The sequence below is a fragment of the Suricata suricatta genome, chromosome 8, assembly GCF_006229205.1.
Source record: "Suricata suricatta isolate VVHF042 chromosome 8, meerkat_22Aug2017_6uvM2_HiC, whole genome shotgun sequence".
Lineage (NCBI taxonomy): Eukaryota > Metazoa > Chordata > Mammalia > Carnivora > Herpestidae > Suricata > Suricata suricatta.
The window spans coordinates 65,550,293-65,568,198 of NC_043707.1; the positions used below are offsets into that span (position 1 = coordinate 65,550,293).

Consider the following 17,906-nt stretch of genomic DNA (forward strand, 5'->3'; position numbering starts at 1 on the left):
TGTCTTAAACAGTCATGTTCTCCTAATGCTTCACTTGATTTGTATCTGTTAACAATTTCTAAATCTCCAGCACCTCGTATCTCTCATCTTCAGACCCTGATAGCCAACTGCCCACTAGACATCTCAACCTGAATTTCCCCAGCACCTTTAACTTAACAAAACTGACATTTTTCTCAAATTCTTTCCCTTTTCTAGTTAATGCCACTACTAAGTTAATGCCATGATGGTCTGATCAGCTCATAATCTAGAAATGTAATCCTTGATTCCTCCCTCTTCTCTGACTTTCCAAATATTCACCAATTACTGCTAATTATATCTTAAAGATTATCTCTCAAACATCTCCTACAACCACTGCCTTATTTCAGATCATTGTCAACTCTTGCCTGCACTATTACCATATACTGTCCTAACTGATGTTCCTGCCACTGACCGCACCTTTTAAACAATGCACTTTCAGTTTGCACTATGGAAAATTTGTTTTAATCAGTCCTTTGCTTAAACAGCTCTAATTGGTTGGTCCTACTGCCTAGACAAGTCATTAACTAAAGGACAATTTTCACTTTTTAATCCTATGAAATGTAGATCTGTGTTATAACCGGTGGTATCTTAAAATCACCAACTAGCCAGGCAGCAGGAGCAAAGTACTCATTACCAATGCTTCTGAATACCATTAAAAGCACCAGCATCAAAATTTAGAAACTGGGTGCTGGAGCCAATGGGAGGAAATATTTAAGAAAATAGTGAGGCATCTTTTATTCCTACAGAAACCATGAGGTACCTGGGAAGCTCAGTCAGTTAAGCATCTGACTTCATCTCAGGTCATGATCTTGTAGTTCGGGAGTTCAAGCACCACATTGGGCTTGCTGCTATCAGCAAAGAGCCCTCTTCAGACCTTCTGTCCCCTCTCTCTGCCCCTCCCCCACTCGTACTCACTCTGAAAAATAAATAAAATTAAAAATAAAAAATGTTTATTCCTACAGAAACCAAATGATTGTCAGAGAAAGTGGAGTACATAGTAAATTGGACATGTTCAGCTGGCTTCCCACAGTGAGAATCAAGAGGAGACCTGCCGCCTGCCGTAGTTAACTATAAATCTGCAATAGAGCCCAGCACCAAGTTTTATATATTACTTTAATTCCCATATAGATTAGCTCGAGAAGTACTGTCACCAATATTCATGATGACACAAAATTGACACTATGAGGAAATTGTGCTACAAAACTAAAAAAGCGATTCAGAATCCACACACACAAAACTCTACTAGAATAAACCAGAAAAGCTGCAGAAATCAAATATACAACAATCCAATGCATTTCTATACACTACCAATGAATAATCTGAAAATTAAGGAAAAAATTCCATTTTCAATAGCACCAAAAAGAACAAAATACTTAGGAATAAATTTAACAACAACATTAAAAGTAAACCTTGTACAATGAAAATTACATAACAATGTAATGAAGAGAAAGCATTGAAATAAAACCTACCTAACTGAAAAAACATCCCAGGTTCCTGGATATTAACATTGTTAAGATGCCAATCTTTCCCAAATCGATCTATAGATTCATTACACTACCTGTCAAAATCCCAGCTGCCTTTTTTTTTTTGCAAAAATTGTCTGACAGACTGCTCCTAAAATTCATAAAGAAAAACAAGAAACCCAGAATACACAAATACCCTTGAAAAAAAAGAAAACCAAAGGACTCACACTTCCCTGTTTCAAAAGTTAATACAAGGTAACAGTAATCAAGACATGATGCAGATATAAAGGACACATAAATAGAATAAAATTGAAAATCCGGAAACAAATCCTTACATTTATGTTCAACTGACCTTTAAAAAGACTGTCAAGACAATTCAACGGGAAAGAAAAGATTTTTTAACAAATGGTTCAGGGAAATTGGTATTCACATCTAAATAAAATAAAATATCTAAATAAAAAAATGAAGCTGGACACCTACCTCACACCATATACAAAAAATAAAATGGATCACAAACTAAATTTAAAATCTAAAACTACATAACTCTTAGAAAAATACATAGGAGTAAATCTGTGTCACTCTGTGTTAGGCAACATTTTCTTAGGTATGACATCAAAGGCACAAGCAAAACCAGAAAAAGGGAAAAATAAGACTTCATCAAAATTAAAGACAGTTGTGCTTCAAGGGATACTATCAAATGAAAGAACAACTCAAAGAGCAGGAGAAATTTTAAATCACAACATCCAAAGAGACTTATCACCAAGATACATAAAGAATGCTTACAACTCAATAGTGAAAACATAATCTAATTTTTTTATTTTTTGAGAGGGGAAAGGGGGACAGAGGATCCGAAGCAGGCTCCACGTTAACAGCAGAGAGCCTGATGTGGGCCTCAAACTCATGTACCATGAGATCATGACCTGAGCTGAAGTCTAACCCTCAACTGAGTCACCCAGGTGCCCCAATAATCCAATTTTTTAAATGGGCAAAGGACCTTAATCAACAGTTCTCCAAAGAAGGTGTACAAAAGGCCAATAACTACATGGAAAAGATACTCAACATCATTAGTCATCAGGGTAACACAAACCAAAACCACAATGAGGTACCACTGCATACACACTAGGATAGTTATAAGCAAGGAGACAGACAAGTGTTGGTAAGGATGTAGAGAAACTGGAACCCTCACAGCTGTTTGTGAAACTGTAAAAGGGTGCAGGCAGGCTCTCTGAAAAAGTCTGGCAATTTCTCAAAACGTTCAACATGGAGGTGTCATGTGACCCAGCAATTCCACTCTTAGATTTGTATCCAAGACAAATGGAAACACACGTCTACACAAACCCTGTAAATGAATATTCAAAGCGCATTATTTGTAACAGCCAAACAGTAGAAACAACTCAAATGCCCATCAACTGATGGCTGGATTAACAAAATGAATATATATCCATTCAATGAAATATATTTTGGCCATAAAAAGAAATGAAGTACTGATACAAGCTGCAACATGAATGTAGCTAAAAACATTAAGAGAAAGAAGCTAGACACAAAAGGCATCATATATATATGATTCTGTTTATGTGAAATGTCCAGGACAGGCAAAATATAAACCAGAAAATAGTGGTTGCTTGTGACTGGAGGGAGGGAAGGGGGAATGAATCCTAACTGGTATGAGATTTCTTCTGGGGGGGGGGAAAAATAAGTTCTAAAATTAGACAGTAGTGATGATTACGTACTCTGAGGGGGGGGCCACTAAATTGTATACGTTAAAAGGGTGAATTATAATGGCATATGAAATATCTCAATAAAGCTTTTTTTTTAGTGATTCAAAAGAAGACTTTTAGCAAAAAGCTGACTTAGAAATACCTTAACAATGTATTTCAATTATACTTTCCTTTTTATGTTTCCTTTTTACAAGAACAACAGATATTAAAAAGCTATCTTACAGTGGCATTATATAAAAGCTTTTCATGATAAGCAGTGCTCCACCTTAATTAGCTGGGCTCTTTATTTCTTAGTAATACAACAAATAATAGTATATCTTGCAATAGATGGCATCTAAATTTGATGAAATATAGTGTTTCCCAGAGCTGGAATGAGTACCTTGGCAGAGATGTTTTTCATTTTATGTATTTTAATATTTTAAATATTAAAAATATATTTAATCCTAGACTGATGGGTTACTGCTTAGAATGAGGCTAAGTGCATTAAAATTAACATATTAAAAAAATAAGTAATAGAGATGATAATCCAATATGGCTAGAAATAATGTTGGCAACAAAATTACTTAAGTTAGGAAACACATAGGGCAAGAATAAAATCTAAAACCCTTCAAAATATGAAATGTTTTCACAAGCTAACCTCTCTCATACAATCTCATTCTCACTCCCCAATACTCCAATAACAATTATTTCTCATTATTCCTGTGAGTTGAGGTTGTCAAGAAACAGAGGATAAAAGGCTTTATCTATCATGACTGGAACTTATAAAGAAGTATCTCAATCTTTTATTTCTACTTTGGCCCCAAGCTCCTAAAAATCCCCATTAATAACAGCAACTTACTAGGGCATTAGTTCTCTTTGGCTTTGTTGTGGCAGTTTTAGTAGATTCCACACGTGAGATCATACAGTATTTGTTCCTGTGTCCAACTTATTTCACCTAGCATAATGCCTTCAAGATCCATCCATGTTACTGCAGATGGTAAGATTTCATTATTTTTATCATTAAATAATATTGCTCTGTATATTTATACCACATTTTCTTTATCCACTTATCCATCAGTGGACACCTAGGTTGTTTCCATATGTTGGGTACTGTAAAAAATGCTGAAATGAACATGAGGATGCACATATTTTTTTGAGGTAAGTATTTTCCTTTTCTTTAAATAAATACCCAGAAATGGAACTGCTGAATCATTTGGCAGTCTTATTTTTAATATTTTGAGGAGCCTCCATACTGTTTTCCATAGTAACTAAACCAATTTACATTTCCACCAACAGTACACAAAGGTTCCCTTTCCCCCCACACCCTTGCCATTGTTATTTCTGGTGTTTGATACTAGCCACTCCAAAAAGTGTGAGGAAAAATTACTCTTTAATTAATAATAATAATTTAAAAACTTCTCCAGGGCCAAAATAGGAATCTTCAAAACAACTATATTTTTAAAGTACTGATTTTTAAAAACCCTAAATTCACAGGAAATTGGATAACACTAAAAACAGATCACAAGCTTCCAAAGTGAAAATTCAAGCTACCTATAAGAAAATCAGACTTATGGAGCACCTGGGTGGCTCAGTTAAGCATCTGACTTCAGCTCAGGTCATGATCTCATAGTTCAAGAGTTCAAGCCCCATGCTGGGCTTCACATTGACAGGACATAACCTGCTTTGGATCCTTGTAGGGTCCCATTCAGCCAAACGGCCTGTTGAAATCCCTCTGTGAACTACCAGGAGGAATGCACACATCCCTAGCATAGCTGGTAGGTGTGCCCCTGGTGCAGTAGGGTCCCTCAGTTGAGGATCGGGATTGAGTCACTTTCCTGGGAGACTGAGAGTACAGTGTCATATGGCTTGTTGGGTCCTACTTTCCTTTGTTTTAGAGAATGTGCACATGACCTCTTGATCAAGATGGATTAGAGACTGGAGTTAGTTTTCTATGACCTTTAATTATAGTTTCGGTGAGTGGGCAAATTTTCAGATTCAAACTCCCTTCCTGGTCAGGGGCACTTTACCCGTAAGTCATCATGCTCACCTTTAAAGAAAAATAGCCTTCTCTTAAGCTTTGGTTAATATTATACTATATGTGTAGAACAAGACCCTCGTTAATGTATTTCATTCCTGTTTTTGAAACTCTGTAATAAATTATGTCATTGTTCTCTTTACCATGGAAACAATGATCTTTTCTGGAACATGTGATTCTTACCTAAAACCTCAAAGTTACAAACAATGTAATCATTAAAGACAAAATGTAATCACCTATGGTATATAAAGATCCTAAGCATCACAGTAAAGTGCATTACTGCCACCATTCACTTTGTCTGTATTTTCTTATAGACACTGCGCCGACACCAACCCCCTACTCAGAGACCCTTAGACAGTGGTGCGTGGGCTGGTTCCCCGCATCAAGTGGCGCCTGAACAGGGACCTGAGTAGAAGGAAAAAAGAAAGAAAGAAACGAAAAGAAAATGAAGATATTCAAAGGTAAGAGGAATATTCTCTGAAATAGTTCTACTTCTTTCAGGTTGGTTAGGATCTCACCCAGGGCCCCTCTATGCATTAAGACAGAGAACAAGGAGGGTGAGTAAAATACAGAGATTGCCCAGTTAAATGTTCTTTCTCTAAACGTCTCAGTCTTGTCTGTTAAACCTCTGTGGGAGGGAATGTAATAACCTCTGGTGTGTTTCTGAGAGTGAATGTGCAGCTTGGTTTGGCTTGCCTGCCAAGTTCAATTTTGTGGCTCCACGGGTAGGCACCCTTAAGGTCCCCAAAAGCCTACGGAGTCCAAGTGGGCCTGATCTGCGATACCGTGGTGAATAGCATATGGTCTATGGCAGCATCAGAATAGTTTCTGATAGTAAGTCACAATGCTGAGTCCGCTATGGCTAAGCTTCACCTAAGTTCCTTCGGGACACGGCCAGACAGGTATCTGATTGGTCTCCTCATTAGAAGGGGCACCCTACCCTTTGTCTGTCTTCTTTCTTATAGATACTTCGCCGACACCAACCCCCTACTCAGGGACCCTTTGACTCTGGTGCGTGGGCTGGTCCCCTGCAGATCCTGTCTCGTTCTCACTCTGCACCCCCTCAAAAATAAACATTAAAAAAAAAATCAGACTTATAACTATATGACCTCTTAAAAGCAACACTGGATTCTAGAAGACAATGGAGCAATGCCTCAAAATTGTGAAAGACCATTCAAACTAGAATCCTATATTAACCAAACTAAATCTTTATTTTTTTAATGTTTATTTTTTTTATTTTTGGGAGACAGAGCATGAGCAATGGAGGGGCAGAGAGAGAGAGGGAGACACAGAATCTGAAGCAGGCTCCAGGCTCTGAGCCCGACGTGGGGCTCGAACTCACAAACTGGAAGATCATGACCTGAGTCAAAGTTGGAAGCTTAACTGACTGAGCCACCCAGGCGCCCCCAAACTAAGTTTTTAAAAAGGAAGGCATTTAAAATAAATCTTAAGATGTCAAGCCAAAACTTGAAGGTTTGGTTCTAGCAAAATGACAAAGTACCCTCTAAAGGAAAAAACATGGGATGCAGGAAATGGTGCATCCAATACAAGAGATTAACATAGGGAAGTCCCAGATGGCAGCTATGGAAAAGAAGAGAAACCAATCTGGATTAAAAGAGGAAGGAAGACTCCCAGAAAGAGATATTTGAAGGGAAAGAAGGATTTAACAAAATTAGACAGTACAGGACAGTAGAAAAATGTATAGAGAAGACAAAGACAGAGATAAAGTATTACAAGTAAGCAACTATAATCATGGTACTATCTGGCTCTGTAATATACTACTTGGAGAATAATATTAATTTGTTCAAAATAATACAAAAGCTATTTATTAATTTTCAACCTTCATAAACAAATCACAGAAAATTAGAGTTAAGAACAGAATATTAGGGGACACCTGGATGGCTCAGAAAAGCATCTGACTCTTGATTTTGGCTCAGGTTATGATTTCACAGTTCTTTACTTCCAGCCTTGCTTTGGGCTCTGTGCTGGCAGCAGGGAGCCTGTTTCAGGTTGTTTCCTTCCCTCTCTGCCCTTCCACCACTCACTCTGTCTCTCAAAATAAACATTAAAAATAAGAAGAGAATATTAAGTGTTATCAAATTTTAAAATATACAAGCAACATAAAGATGACAAAAATTGAGAGGTGGAAGGAGGAAGTGAAATGAAGGTAAAGACAGGGACTTTAATAATATTCACCTTATAAGGGGAGAAATAAAATTTAGAGTTGATGGAATAAGAAAAGAGACCTAAGTTTAAAGTTACAGAAGTGACCAATAGAAAACCCAAAATTTGGAAAGGGGAAAAGAGATATAGGGCATATGTAAACAGAATCTTTATCACAGCAAGAACGCCTTTACACAGCAAGATGTCTAAACTGAGTAACAGTAGCATAAAAGAATTATTTAGCATTACAGAAGTAATGACAGAACAAAGGAGCTTAACACTTAAAAATTAAAGTAGGGCACCTGGGTGGTTCAGTCGCTTAAGCTTCCTAATCTTGATTTCGGCTAAGGTCTTGATCTCATTTGTGGGACTGAGCCCCAAGTTGGGCTCCACACTGAAAGCATGGAGCCTGCCTGGGATTCTCTCTCTTCCTTGCTCTCTGACTCTCCCTCATTCACACTCGTGCCCCTCTCTCTCAAAATAAATAAAAATTTTTAAAAATTAATGACTCTTTCTCAAAGCAGGACTCAGGAGGCCTAAACTCCATAGCTTTTCCTTTTAAACCCTTCCCCTTCTGTATTCTTTGGTATTTTTAGTCAAATACATGCATTACTAAAAGAAATTTTAATGTGTTTAACATAAATTAAAACTACTTTTAGAAATAAGATAATGTGGGATGCCTGGATGGCTCAGTTGGTTAAGTACCCAACTCTGGATTTTGGCTCAGGTAATGATCTCACAGTTCAGTTTGTGAGTTCAAGCCCCACGTTGACAGAAGAGAGCCTCCCAGGGATTCTGTCTCTCTCTCTCTCTCTCTCTCCTCTCTCTCTGCCCTTCCCCTGCTTGTGTGTGTGTGCATGTGTGTGTATATGTGCATGTTTGTTCTCTCTCTCTCTCTCAAAATAAATAAACTTAAAAAAAAGAAAGACAATGAGACTAGACAAAGGCATTTTTGGTAGCTTTATGGGTGACATGAATAACCTTTTAAATTTTAATATTTAAATTTTCTACAATGAGTGCATATATATTAAAAAATACATCTTATTAATAAAGCTATGAATGGGACCCTAATAAGTTGAAACTTTTTTCAGAAAGCCTGGTTATATACAGGAAAGAGTACATATATAAAGATGAGGATATAAGGTGGATGGCTTCTTCCTTTTTTAAATATAAAAAGTCTTGACCATGTTTCTAATATAAAAGGAGATGCCAAAAGATAACTGAAAACACAAGTCAGAAAAATAGAATCTTATGTATAAAGGAAAGACTAGCCTTGAACCATGGAAAGTGCGTTACTTTTGACGTGAAGACCGATTCATTTATAGTTAAGTTGGTAGATGTGAAGATAGAACTGGAAGCAGTTCATGTTTGAGAGACTCAAATTTTTTCTATAAAGAGACAAAAAGTCTGCTTACGATGAGGCCAGGAATGCTGAACACCATGTAATGCATGAAACAATCCTAACTACCTGAAGAAACAGTGGACTACAGCAGTAATCTAAAGATATGATCCCTGGGAATCTACAAAGTCACCAAGGTCCTAGCTAGTTTTAAAATAATATTAAGACATTTTATTTGCATTTTTCACCCTCATCCTCCTATAAGTTTAGAGTAGGATTTTGCAGAGACTAAATTATATGTGATAATTTCACTCTAAAGGCTAAAGGTATGTGAATATGTGTACTCTCATGTTTACATTATCTCAGTTTCAATTTCTAATACAGTAAATATTAATAAAGATAACCCACATAAAAGTTCTTAGGGTCCTCAATAGTTAAGAATGTAAAGGGGTCCCAGAAGAAACCTAACAGAGGACCATGGGAAGGGGAAAGGGGAAAAAGAGTTAGGGAGAAGGAGGGAAACAAATCATGAGAGACCCTTGAATAAAGAAAACGAACTGAGGACTGATGGAAGAGGGGGAAAAGGGAAGGAGGGTGATTGTCATGGAAAAGGGCACTTGCGGGGAAGAGCACTGGGTGTTATATGGAAACCAATTTGACAATAAACTATATATATAAAAAAATCAAATCAAATCAAAAGTCAGAACAAAAAAAAGTGTAAAGGGGTCCTGAGTTCAAAAAGTTTGAGAATCAGTGCACCAGAACATACTGTAAGACAGATCTAAACATGTTTTAAAGTTTATTTATTTTTGAGAAAGAGACAGAGCCCAAAGAGAGCTGGCAAAGGGCAGAGAGACAGGGAGACAGAGGATCTAAAGCAGGTTATGCTGACAGGAGAGAGCCAACACTGGGCTCCATTCTAACTCATAAACCATGAGATCATGACCTGACCCCAAGTCAGACACTTAACTGACTAAGCCACTCAGGCACCCCCTAAACATTTTTTAATGTTTACAAATAGCCACTTTTGTTTGCTCCTCTCTAACAAGCAGCAATAAAACTCTTAAAACTAAAACTTAAAATAATATCATATTCTTCAGCCTGTTTTATTAAGAAATAAAAATTTAAGAGATGGACTTAGACAACTGTCAAAAGTGAAAAAGATCGTGGAACTTACAAGAAAAACAGAAAAAAGAAAACTCAGAAGAAACTCAACTTTGGGAAGGATTCCATCCTCCTTAATAATTCTCATCATTAACCTAAAGGAAAAATAGTGCCCATTACTTTGATTACAATCTAGAAACTTATTTTAGTTTTATAAAGTAAGTGAAAAGTCATTTACTTCAAAGGTAATAAAAAAAAAATCACTCTTTATAACGTCCCTAAATAAGACGATCATCTAGCCTCTCTTTAAACATTTCCCTGAATGGAGAATTTTTCTCACAACACCTAAATGCAATTTTATATAATCTTTAACAGTCACAAGTTTCCCAGACAACAAAGTTCCACTAATTACATTAGTCACCAACTTAAAATATCTTAAGTAGGAGTGTGATGAAAACAGTACTAAAATATTTCCCTTTTTTCATATCAGGTATGAAAAATACACCTATTATTAATTAGTCTTCCCTTTGTATAGCTCTTAGTGATGTTTTAGCAAGAACTGGTAAATTTCTAATCTTGACCCCAGAACAAAATTTAGCACTTCTTAACCCTGGTTACAAAATCAAGAAAAAAAAAAGTAAAAACACAAAAATATACAAAAGGCCACACCAAACCTAGAGTTCAGAATCTCTAAGGTAGGATTTCTAAGAAACTGGTTTTGACTGTTTGGGTTTGGGGTTTGGGTTTTTTTAGCTCTACAGGTCAATTCTGGTACAATTAAAACTATTAGGACTGATCAGCAATTTATAAAACATCCCAGGGTGTTTTCAGTGTATAGCTTCATCATAAGTGGGTGGGTCTCTTGTTCTATATAACAACTCTTCTGCTATATTATTTTTAAATAAATATTATACAACTATATTACACCTAGAGTTTACAAAATATTTTTTCATTTTCCTTCTTAACCCTGCAGCAATCCTGTGAGTAATACAGGCAGGTAACATCTCCATTTAATAGGAAAAAAAAAAACCAAAGCTGCTGCAGAGCTAGCAGATTAAAAGCATATCCAGGGGCACCTGAGTGGCTCACTCAGTAAAGCAACCTTGATCTCAGCTCAAGTCTTGATCTCAGGGTCGTGAGTTCAAGCCCTATATTGGGCTCGTGCTGGGTGTGAAATCTACATCAAAAAAAAAAAAAAAAGGCATATCCTAATCTTGAGTAGACATTCAGTACTCTCCACTAGACAACTGTCTTCCCCCTTTGGCCAATCCCCCAGCACAAACAAAAAAGTTCTTGAAAGTTTTTTCTGAAATATACTTCACTAGCAAGGATAAGAAAAAAACCCAAAACTCATCTTTGGATTGTTTTTATCACCTAGCTGACTGAAGCCAAACAAATTCAACCCATTCTTGCGATGCAGTCCTGGTCCAGGACACATAAAATAAAAAAAATTGGGGACACCTGGGTGGCTCAGTCAGTTAAGCGACCAACTTCAGCTCAGGTCATGATCTCACAGTTCGTGTGTTTGAGCCCTGTCAGGCTCTGTGCTGACAGCTCAGTCTGGAACCTACTTTGGATTCTGTGTCTCCCTCTCTTTCTGACCCTCCTCCACTCACGCTCTGTGTCTGTCTCTCAAAAATAAACAAACGTTAAAAAATGTTTTTAATTTTTTATTTTTTAACTGAACTTTTTAGTTTGAGATAACTATAAACTGACACAGTTGTGATAAAAAAGACATTCTGTGTAACCTATACTCAGTTTGCCCAAATGATAGCATGTTTAGAAATGATCAAATAATATCAGAACCAAAATATTAACATCAATACAGTCAAGACACCAATATTTCCAGCATCACAAAGAACCCCCACATTGCCCTGTTCCCCTAATTTTTAAACTCCTCATTTTAGGTATTATTTGGAAGTATATAATCAATAAGCCCTTACTCAATTTTATCCATTCCAAATTCAGAAGCCATGGGGGAAAAACCTTTATAGCACAAACTACTGGTGGTCAGGATTGTCATTACACAAGATTCTTAGGCCATTACTACAATATCCCTTGCAGAATGGAATTTTCAAGGTAAAACCCCAGTTGCAGCTTTATGAAATGAAATTTTTAAAAAAAAATTTAGAGGATATGCATATTTTTTAATTTTTACTTTATTTTACTTTAGAGAGAGGACGAACATGAGCAGGGGAGTGTCAGGGGAGGGAGGAGGAGGGAAAGGGAGATGGATATAGATCTAGAGAGAGAGGGAGGGAAGGAGGTGGGGGGGGAGAGAGAATCTTAAGCATGAGTCACACTCAGTGCAGAGTCCATCATAGAGCTTGACCCCACAACCCTAGGATAATGACCTGAGCTAAAATAGTCAGACACTAAACCAACTGAGCCACCCAGGTGTCCCCTGATATGCATGCTTAGTGGTTCCATTTATATGAAGTTCTAGACAAAATAAATCTAAAACTAAAAAAAATCAGAAATTGTTGGAGCAGAGAATAGCTAAAAAAGACTACATGTGAGCTTTCTGGGAAAAAAAGAAATATTCTATAGCATTAGACAATGTTTTCTTAGATATGACATCAACAAACAGCACAATAAAACAAAAAAAGAGGATAAATCAGACTTCATCAAAATTAAAGACTTTTGTGCTTCAAAGAACACCATCAACTGAAAGAACTCAAAGAAAAGGAGAAAATAATTGCAAATCACATATCCAAAAAGGGACCTATCACCAAAACACAAAAAGAACACTTACAATTGGGTAGTGAGAACATAAATAATCCAATTGTTTAAAGGGCAAAGGACCTTAACCATAAGTACTCCAAAGAAGGTGTACAAAAGGCCAATAACTACATGGAAAGGATGCTCAAAGATGATCATTAGTCATCAGGGTAATGCAAATCAAAACCACAGTGAGGTATCACTATACACATTAGGATGGTTACAAGCAAAGAGACAGACAAGTATTGGTAAGGACATAGAGAAACTGGAACCCTCATAGTTGTTTGTGAAACTATAAAAGGGTGCAGGCAACCACCTTGGAAAATAGTTTGACAATTTCTTGAACTGTTAAACATGGAGGTATAACATGACCCAGCAATTCCACCCCTAGATTTGTACCCAAGACATGTCCACACAAACCCTGTAAATAAATATTCAAAGCAGCATTATTTTGGGGCGCCTGGGTGGCTCAGTCAGTTAAGCATCCGGCTTCAGCTCAGGTCAGATCTCACGGTTCGTGGGTTCGAACCCCGAGTCGGGCTCTGTGCTGACAGCTAGCTCAGAGCCTGGAGCCTGTTTCAGATTCTGTATCTCCCTCTCTCTCTGACCCTCCCCTGCTCCAGCTGTCTCTGTCTCTCAAAAATAAATAAAAAGCATTAAAAAAAATTTTAAAAAAAAAAAAGCAGCATTATTTTTAACAGTCAAAAAGTAGAAACAACCCAAATGCCCATCAACTGATGGTTGGATTAACAAAATGAATAAATATATATCCATTCAATGAAATGTATTTTGGCCATAAAAAGAAATGAAGTACTGATACAAGCTGCAATATGCATGTAGCTGAAAACACTGTGTTAAAAGGAAGAAGCCAGACACAAAAGGCCATATATTATATGATTCTGTTAATGTAAAATGTCCAGGACAGGCAAAATATAAATACAGAAAATAGATTAGTGGTTGCCAGGGGCAGTAGGAGTGACTACTAACAGTTACAGCTTTCTTTTTAGGGTTGATGAAAGTATTCTGAAATTAGATAGCAGTGATAGTTGCACCACTCTGTGAATATACTAAAAAGTCAGTAAATTGTACCTTAAAAGGGTACATACGTGTTAATTATATACATATAAGTACGATATATGTGTTATGTCTCAATAAAGCTATTACTTAAAAAGTGTACAGTTAATATATGCAAATTTTACCTTTAAGAAGCTACTTAAAAAATTATAGAGATGAAACAAGTATGGATACAAAAAAGTTTATTATGTGGCGCCTGGGTGCCTCAGTCGGTTAAGTGTCCGGCTACGGCTCAGGTCATGATCTCACAGTTCGTGGGTTCGAGCCCCGAGTCGGGCTCTGTGCTGATGGCTAGCTCAGAGCCTGCAGCCTGCTTCGGATTCTGTGTCTCCCTCTCTCTCTGACCCTCACCTGCCCGCACTTTCTCTGTCTCTCAAAAATAAATAAAAAACATTAAAAAAAATTTTTTAAACAAAAAAAACCCAAAAATGTTTATTATAGTATTCTGTTCATTTTGTATTTTCCTAAATTTTCCTTAATAAAAAGCTTTTTTAGTTGATGTATACAAAGTAAGTTCTTAAAAAATAAACTAACTTTCTTAACATTGATTTTTGTTGTTTGACAAAGGAAATAGAATCAAGAAGTTGCTACCTTCTTCATTCTTTTTGCAAACAAAGATAGGACAGAAGACTTCGTGTGAGACAAAAATGAAAAATAAAAGGTACAAAGAGAATTTCAATCCTTAGTTCCAAAACAGTTCCTTACTTTTGAGTTCCTGTGGTTTTCATGGTTAATACATGCAACAATTCCTAATAAATGGATGTAATAACTCCTAATACCATGCTGTCCAGTACAGCAGCCACTAGCTACAGATGGCTATTTAAAACTTCGTGTTTTCCGTCACACCAGTTACATTTCTGGTTTTCAACATCTACCTGTGGCTATTGGTTACCACAGTGGATAGAGCTGATATAGTTCACTGCCATCAGTGCAGAAAGTTCTAATGAACAGCACTACACTAATACACAAAAAATATCCACAGGGAAACTTCCACATTCCAGTTTAAGGTTGTTATACTGCATTTTACTGCAATAACCAATCCTGAAAAAGCAAGGAAAACAAAGAATAAAAATAACCAAAGAATATCATTCATGGAAGTTTACACTAAAACAGCAGTTAAATTTTACTTTCAAAACCGCGCAGCTACAGATGTTAGCCATGACAACTCCTCAGAGGCAAATTCCCCCATCTGTTAAAATAGATTATTACTATACCACCACTTTCCTAAAGTCAGATATAAAGATTATGGTAAAATACAAATAAAGCAAATTACCCTTCCAGTCAAGGATCTAATGAAAGGTATAATCAATGACATCGAAGAATTTATGATCCATAGCAAAATACACAGAATAAAATTCCTTTCCAAACTGAGCTTTGAGGCAAATATCATAATTAAAAGGATTTTTAAATATATTTTGTTTCATCCAGTAAAAAAATTTAGCCAGATGATTTTTATATTTCTTGTTCTACGCATGTGTGTGCATTTCATCCTGATCAGGTCTAGATTTCCGTTAATGCCCATTAACATGAATATGCATTATCAGTTAACAGGTGCATTCTTAATTCAAATATTTTCGAGTATTTTTAGTACTTTACAAAAAAGTGGTGAGCATACTTAAAACGTGAATTCGAATGTTTTTATATTTAGGACCTAAAAACACAAAATTTCACCTTGTATTCCTTCTCAAGCTATCGCTGCAAATGGTTGGAGTATGAATAACATTCTAAATATCAAGAATAGAATGGTTTATGTTAAGAAATTTAAACTCAAAATCAACTCTTTCCTTCCCCAAACTACTGGGCACCTAAAGCTCTTAGTCAAAATGGCTCCAACGTAAAGCATTTTCAAGCCTTTGAAAAGGTCACTTAAGAATGCAAGTACATTTTACTTTATACTCATAAAATACTTTTAAATTCAGTCTTTGCAATCGACTGCCCCCCTCCCAAAATTCTCAAGACAGAATGAAAACGTGGAAATTGAAACCAGCCTGCAGGCAAGGTATACATTAGAGTCACATGGAATCAATATGAAGGAGAAAGTTACTACTACCGGAGCATCTGGAGTCAAATTAAATCAGGCACTAATTATGTATTTCTAGTTCTGGACTGACCTCACATGGTGCTTTCTTACGTTATACACAGGCCTACCTAGGTCTGCATATCTGAATTTGTAAACAGTTCTATCTTTAACCAAAGTTAAATATTTTAAAGAACAGAATAACATCCATATCCCTTTTCCCATTGTTCACGAACCCTCCCTCTCTCTGTTCCTCAAATCACCTCGATAAATCCATCTGTTCCCTCTAGTTGTTCCAAAGAAAAATTCTAGCAACCAAAGACACCAGATTGTAAAACACACACTCAGAGTTAAGAGTTCTGGCACTACCAAGAAGATATGTTAAGAAATCTTGGCAAATTAGTTAAAATCCCTTGAACCGTTTTACCTTAGTTGTAGAAATGAACAATACATATCTACCTCCGAGCAGGGATAGGAGTTAGATTTTATTGTGTGTTGCAAATATAAAGTGTCCTTCTCTCATCTCACACTTTCCCTCCCACTTGTCTCCGTTAAAGCTTTCAGGGTTTGCTTCCAACCTCCACTTAGTGTTTCCCTTATCCTCGTACTCCATCCTGCCTTTCTACTCTAGCCCCTTACTCCAATTCCATACAATTCCACCACCCTATGGTTCCAAGCTACTTCCCTTTGCGCCCCCTAAAGTCCCAGGCAGCCCCTTCATTCAGCTCCCCACGGCTCCCTCAGTCCGCATTTCCTAACGGCTCCTCCCCTCGGTTCCCCACCCCCTCATCACCAGGTTCATCCTGCCCCTCCAACCGTCTCCCGCCCCCAGGTTCCTTCCTTCCCCTCCAACACAGCTTCTCCGACTCAACGTTTAATCTTGGTCCTTCAACCGACTTCCCCAATGCCTTGTTCGCTTCCTATTTTCTCCAACACCCAACTGACTACTTCATTCTATCCATTCTTTTCAACATATACATAAATGCAAGGGACCAACATACACACACTAGAGATCCCACCCCCACTTCGATCCTCCATTTTTCCCTTTTATACTTGCTTCCTTTCTTCCTTCTCCCCCCGCCCCCACCTCCTCCGGAAGAGCCTGGTTCCCAGGCCAAGGTCTCTCACCTCATTCGGTCACTTCAGTGGTGCCAACCGCTTCATACAGGAAAAAACAACCAATCACGTCCCCTTGGGCGCTTCCCCTGCGAGTCCAAGTACTTACTGGGCACCCGCCCCACCGGGCACCCCGCACATGCACACGCACAAACCGAGGTCCCGGGGACGAGGGTTGAGAGTAGAGTGAGCGTTCTTACACCGGCCTCAAACACAGACCATTTCGCTACAGCCCTTCGCCATTTTGGTTTCCCGCGGACTGCCGGTGCATTCTGGGAGCGCGGAGCGACTCCGGTGCCGAATGGCAGCTCTCCAGGGCTGCGAGGGGGCGGGGACTATGTGGTGAGAGCGGAAGAACACCGCGCCCTGCGTCCCTGGCCGAAGCTGAACAAAGAAGGACTCTTTAACGTAGCGGTGGGACTAAGTCCTTCCGCCACCGGCGCTAACACAATAGTAATGGCTTAGCTCCTAGACGTTGCCTGTGTTGCTGTGTTTCTCTTATAAAGGAGCGTGTCCTGTTCAGTCTTCACCGTGCATCGTTGTTGTGGTTGGGTTTTTTCCTGGAAAATGCAACAGTGATCTCTACATCTTGCCTTTCTAATTTCCCGTCGTTACCTTAGATAAGGCACTTTTCTTCTATCTTCACTTGAAGCCTGCTGTTCGCATTTCCTTCAGGGAGGAAACCCTGGGTGTCAGGATTAAATTTTGCTTGGCGATGACTGTACAGTCCCAAATTCCTCATCGGGAGATCCTTGTGAAGAAGATTTTAGGACTTTTTTTCCTTGACGATGAAAGGCTTTTCTGTGTATCTGCTTTGCAATCATTCCTAATTGTGATGAAATCTGAGAATAATCCTGTGCAAAGTAATTTTTTTTTTTTAGGAATACAGAACTTTTTCATACTAGGGCAGATCATTAGCCTGACAATATCCTGCTGCCGACCGGCGTCCCAAGTGACAAACTGGAAGTGTGAATTCTTGTCTCTGAGTTATGCTTATATACAACCCAGCTCCCCTTAGTAGCCACCAGGGGCACCTTTGTTTATAACTTTGTCAAAATAATTTTAAAATCATTTTGTATTTTTGTCTCATATAACAGGAATAAAATACAAGGGTAATATTAATACATTAATACCCTCTGAAGTACCTTTTGGGCCTAAA

The 17,906-nt window shown here is 37.7% G+C and overlaps 1 protein-coding gene across 2 annotated transcripts in view; it reads right to left on the reverse strand.

The window, feature by feature from the left end:
* MTF2 (metal response element binding transcription factor 2) overlaps positions 1–17,016 on the reverse strand; it is an 81,381-nt gene extending 64,365 nt beyond the window's left edge. For both annotated transcript variants that reach the window (XR_003911731.1, XM_029947178.1), the window contains exon 1: positions 16,760–17,016. Coding sequence is in view for 1 of the 2 variants with exons in the window: in XM_029947178.1 (XP_029803038.1) it covers positions 16,760–16,764 (5 nt within the window). In the remaining variant the exon portion in view is untranslated. The remainder of the gene's footprint in view (positions 1–16,759) is intronic.
* Between the last annotated feature and the right edge of the window lie 890 nt (positions 17,017–17,906).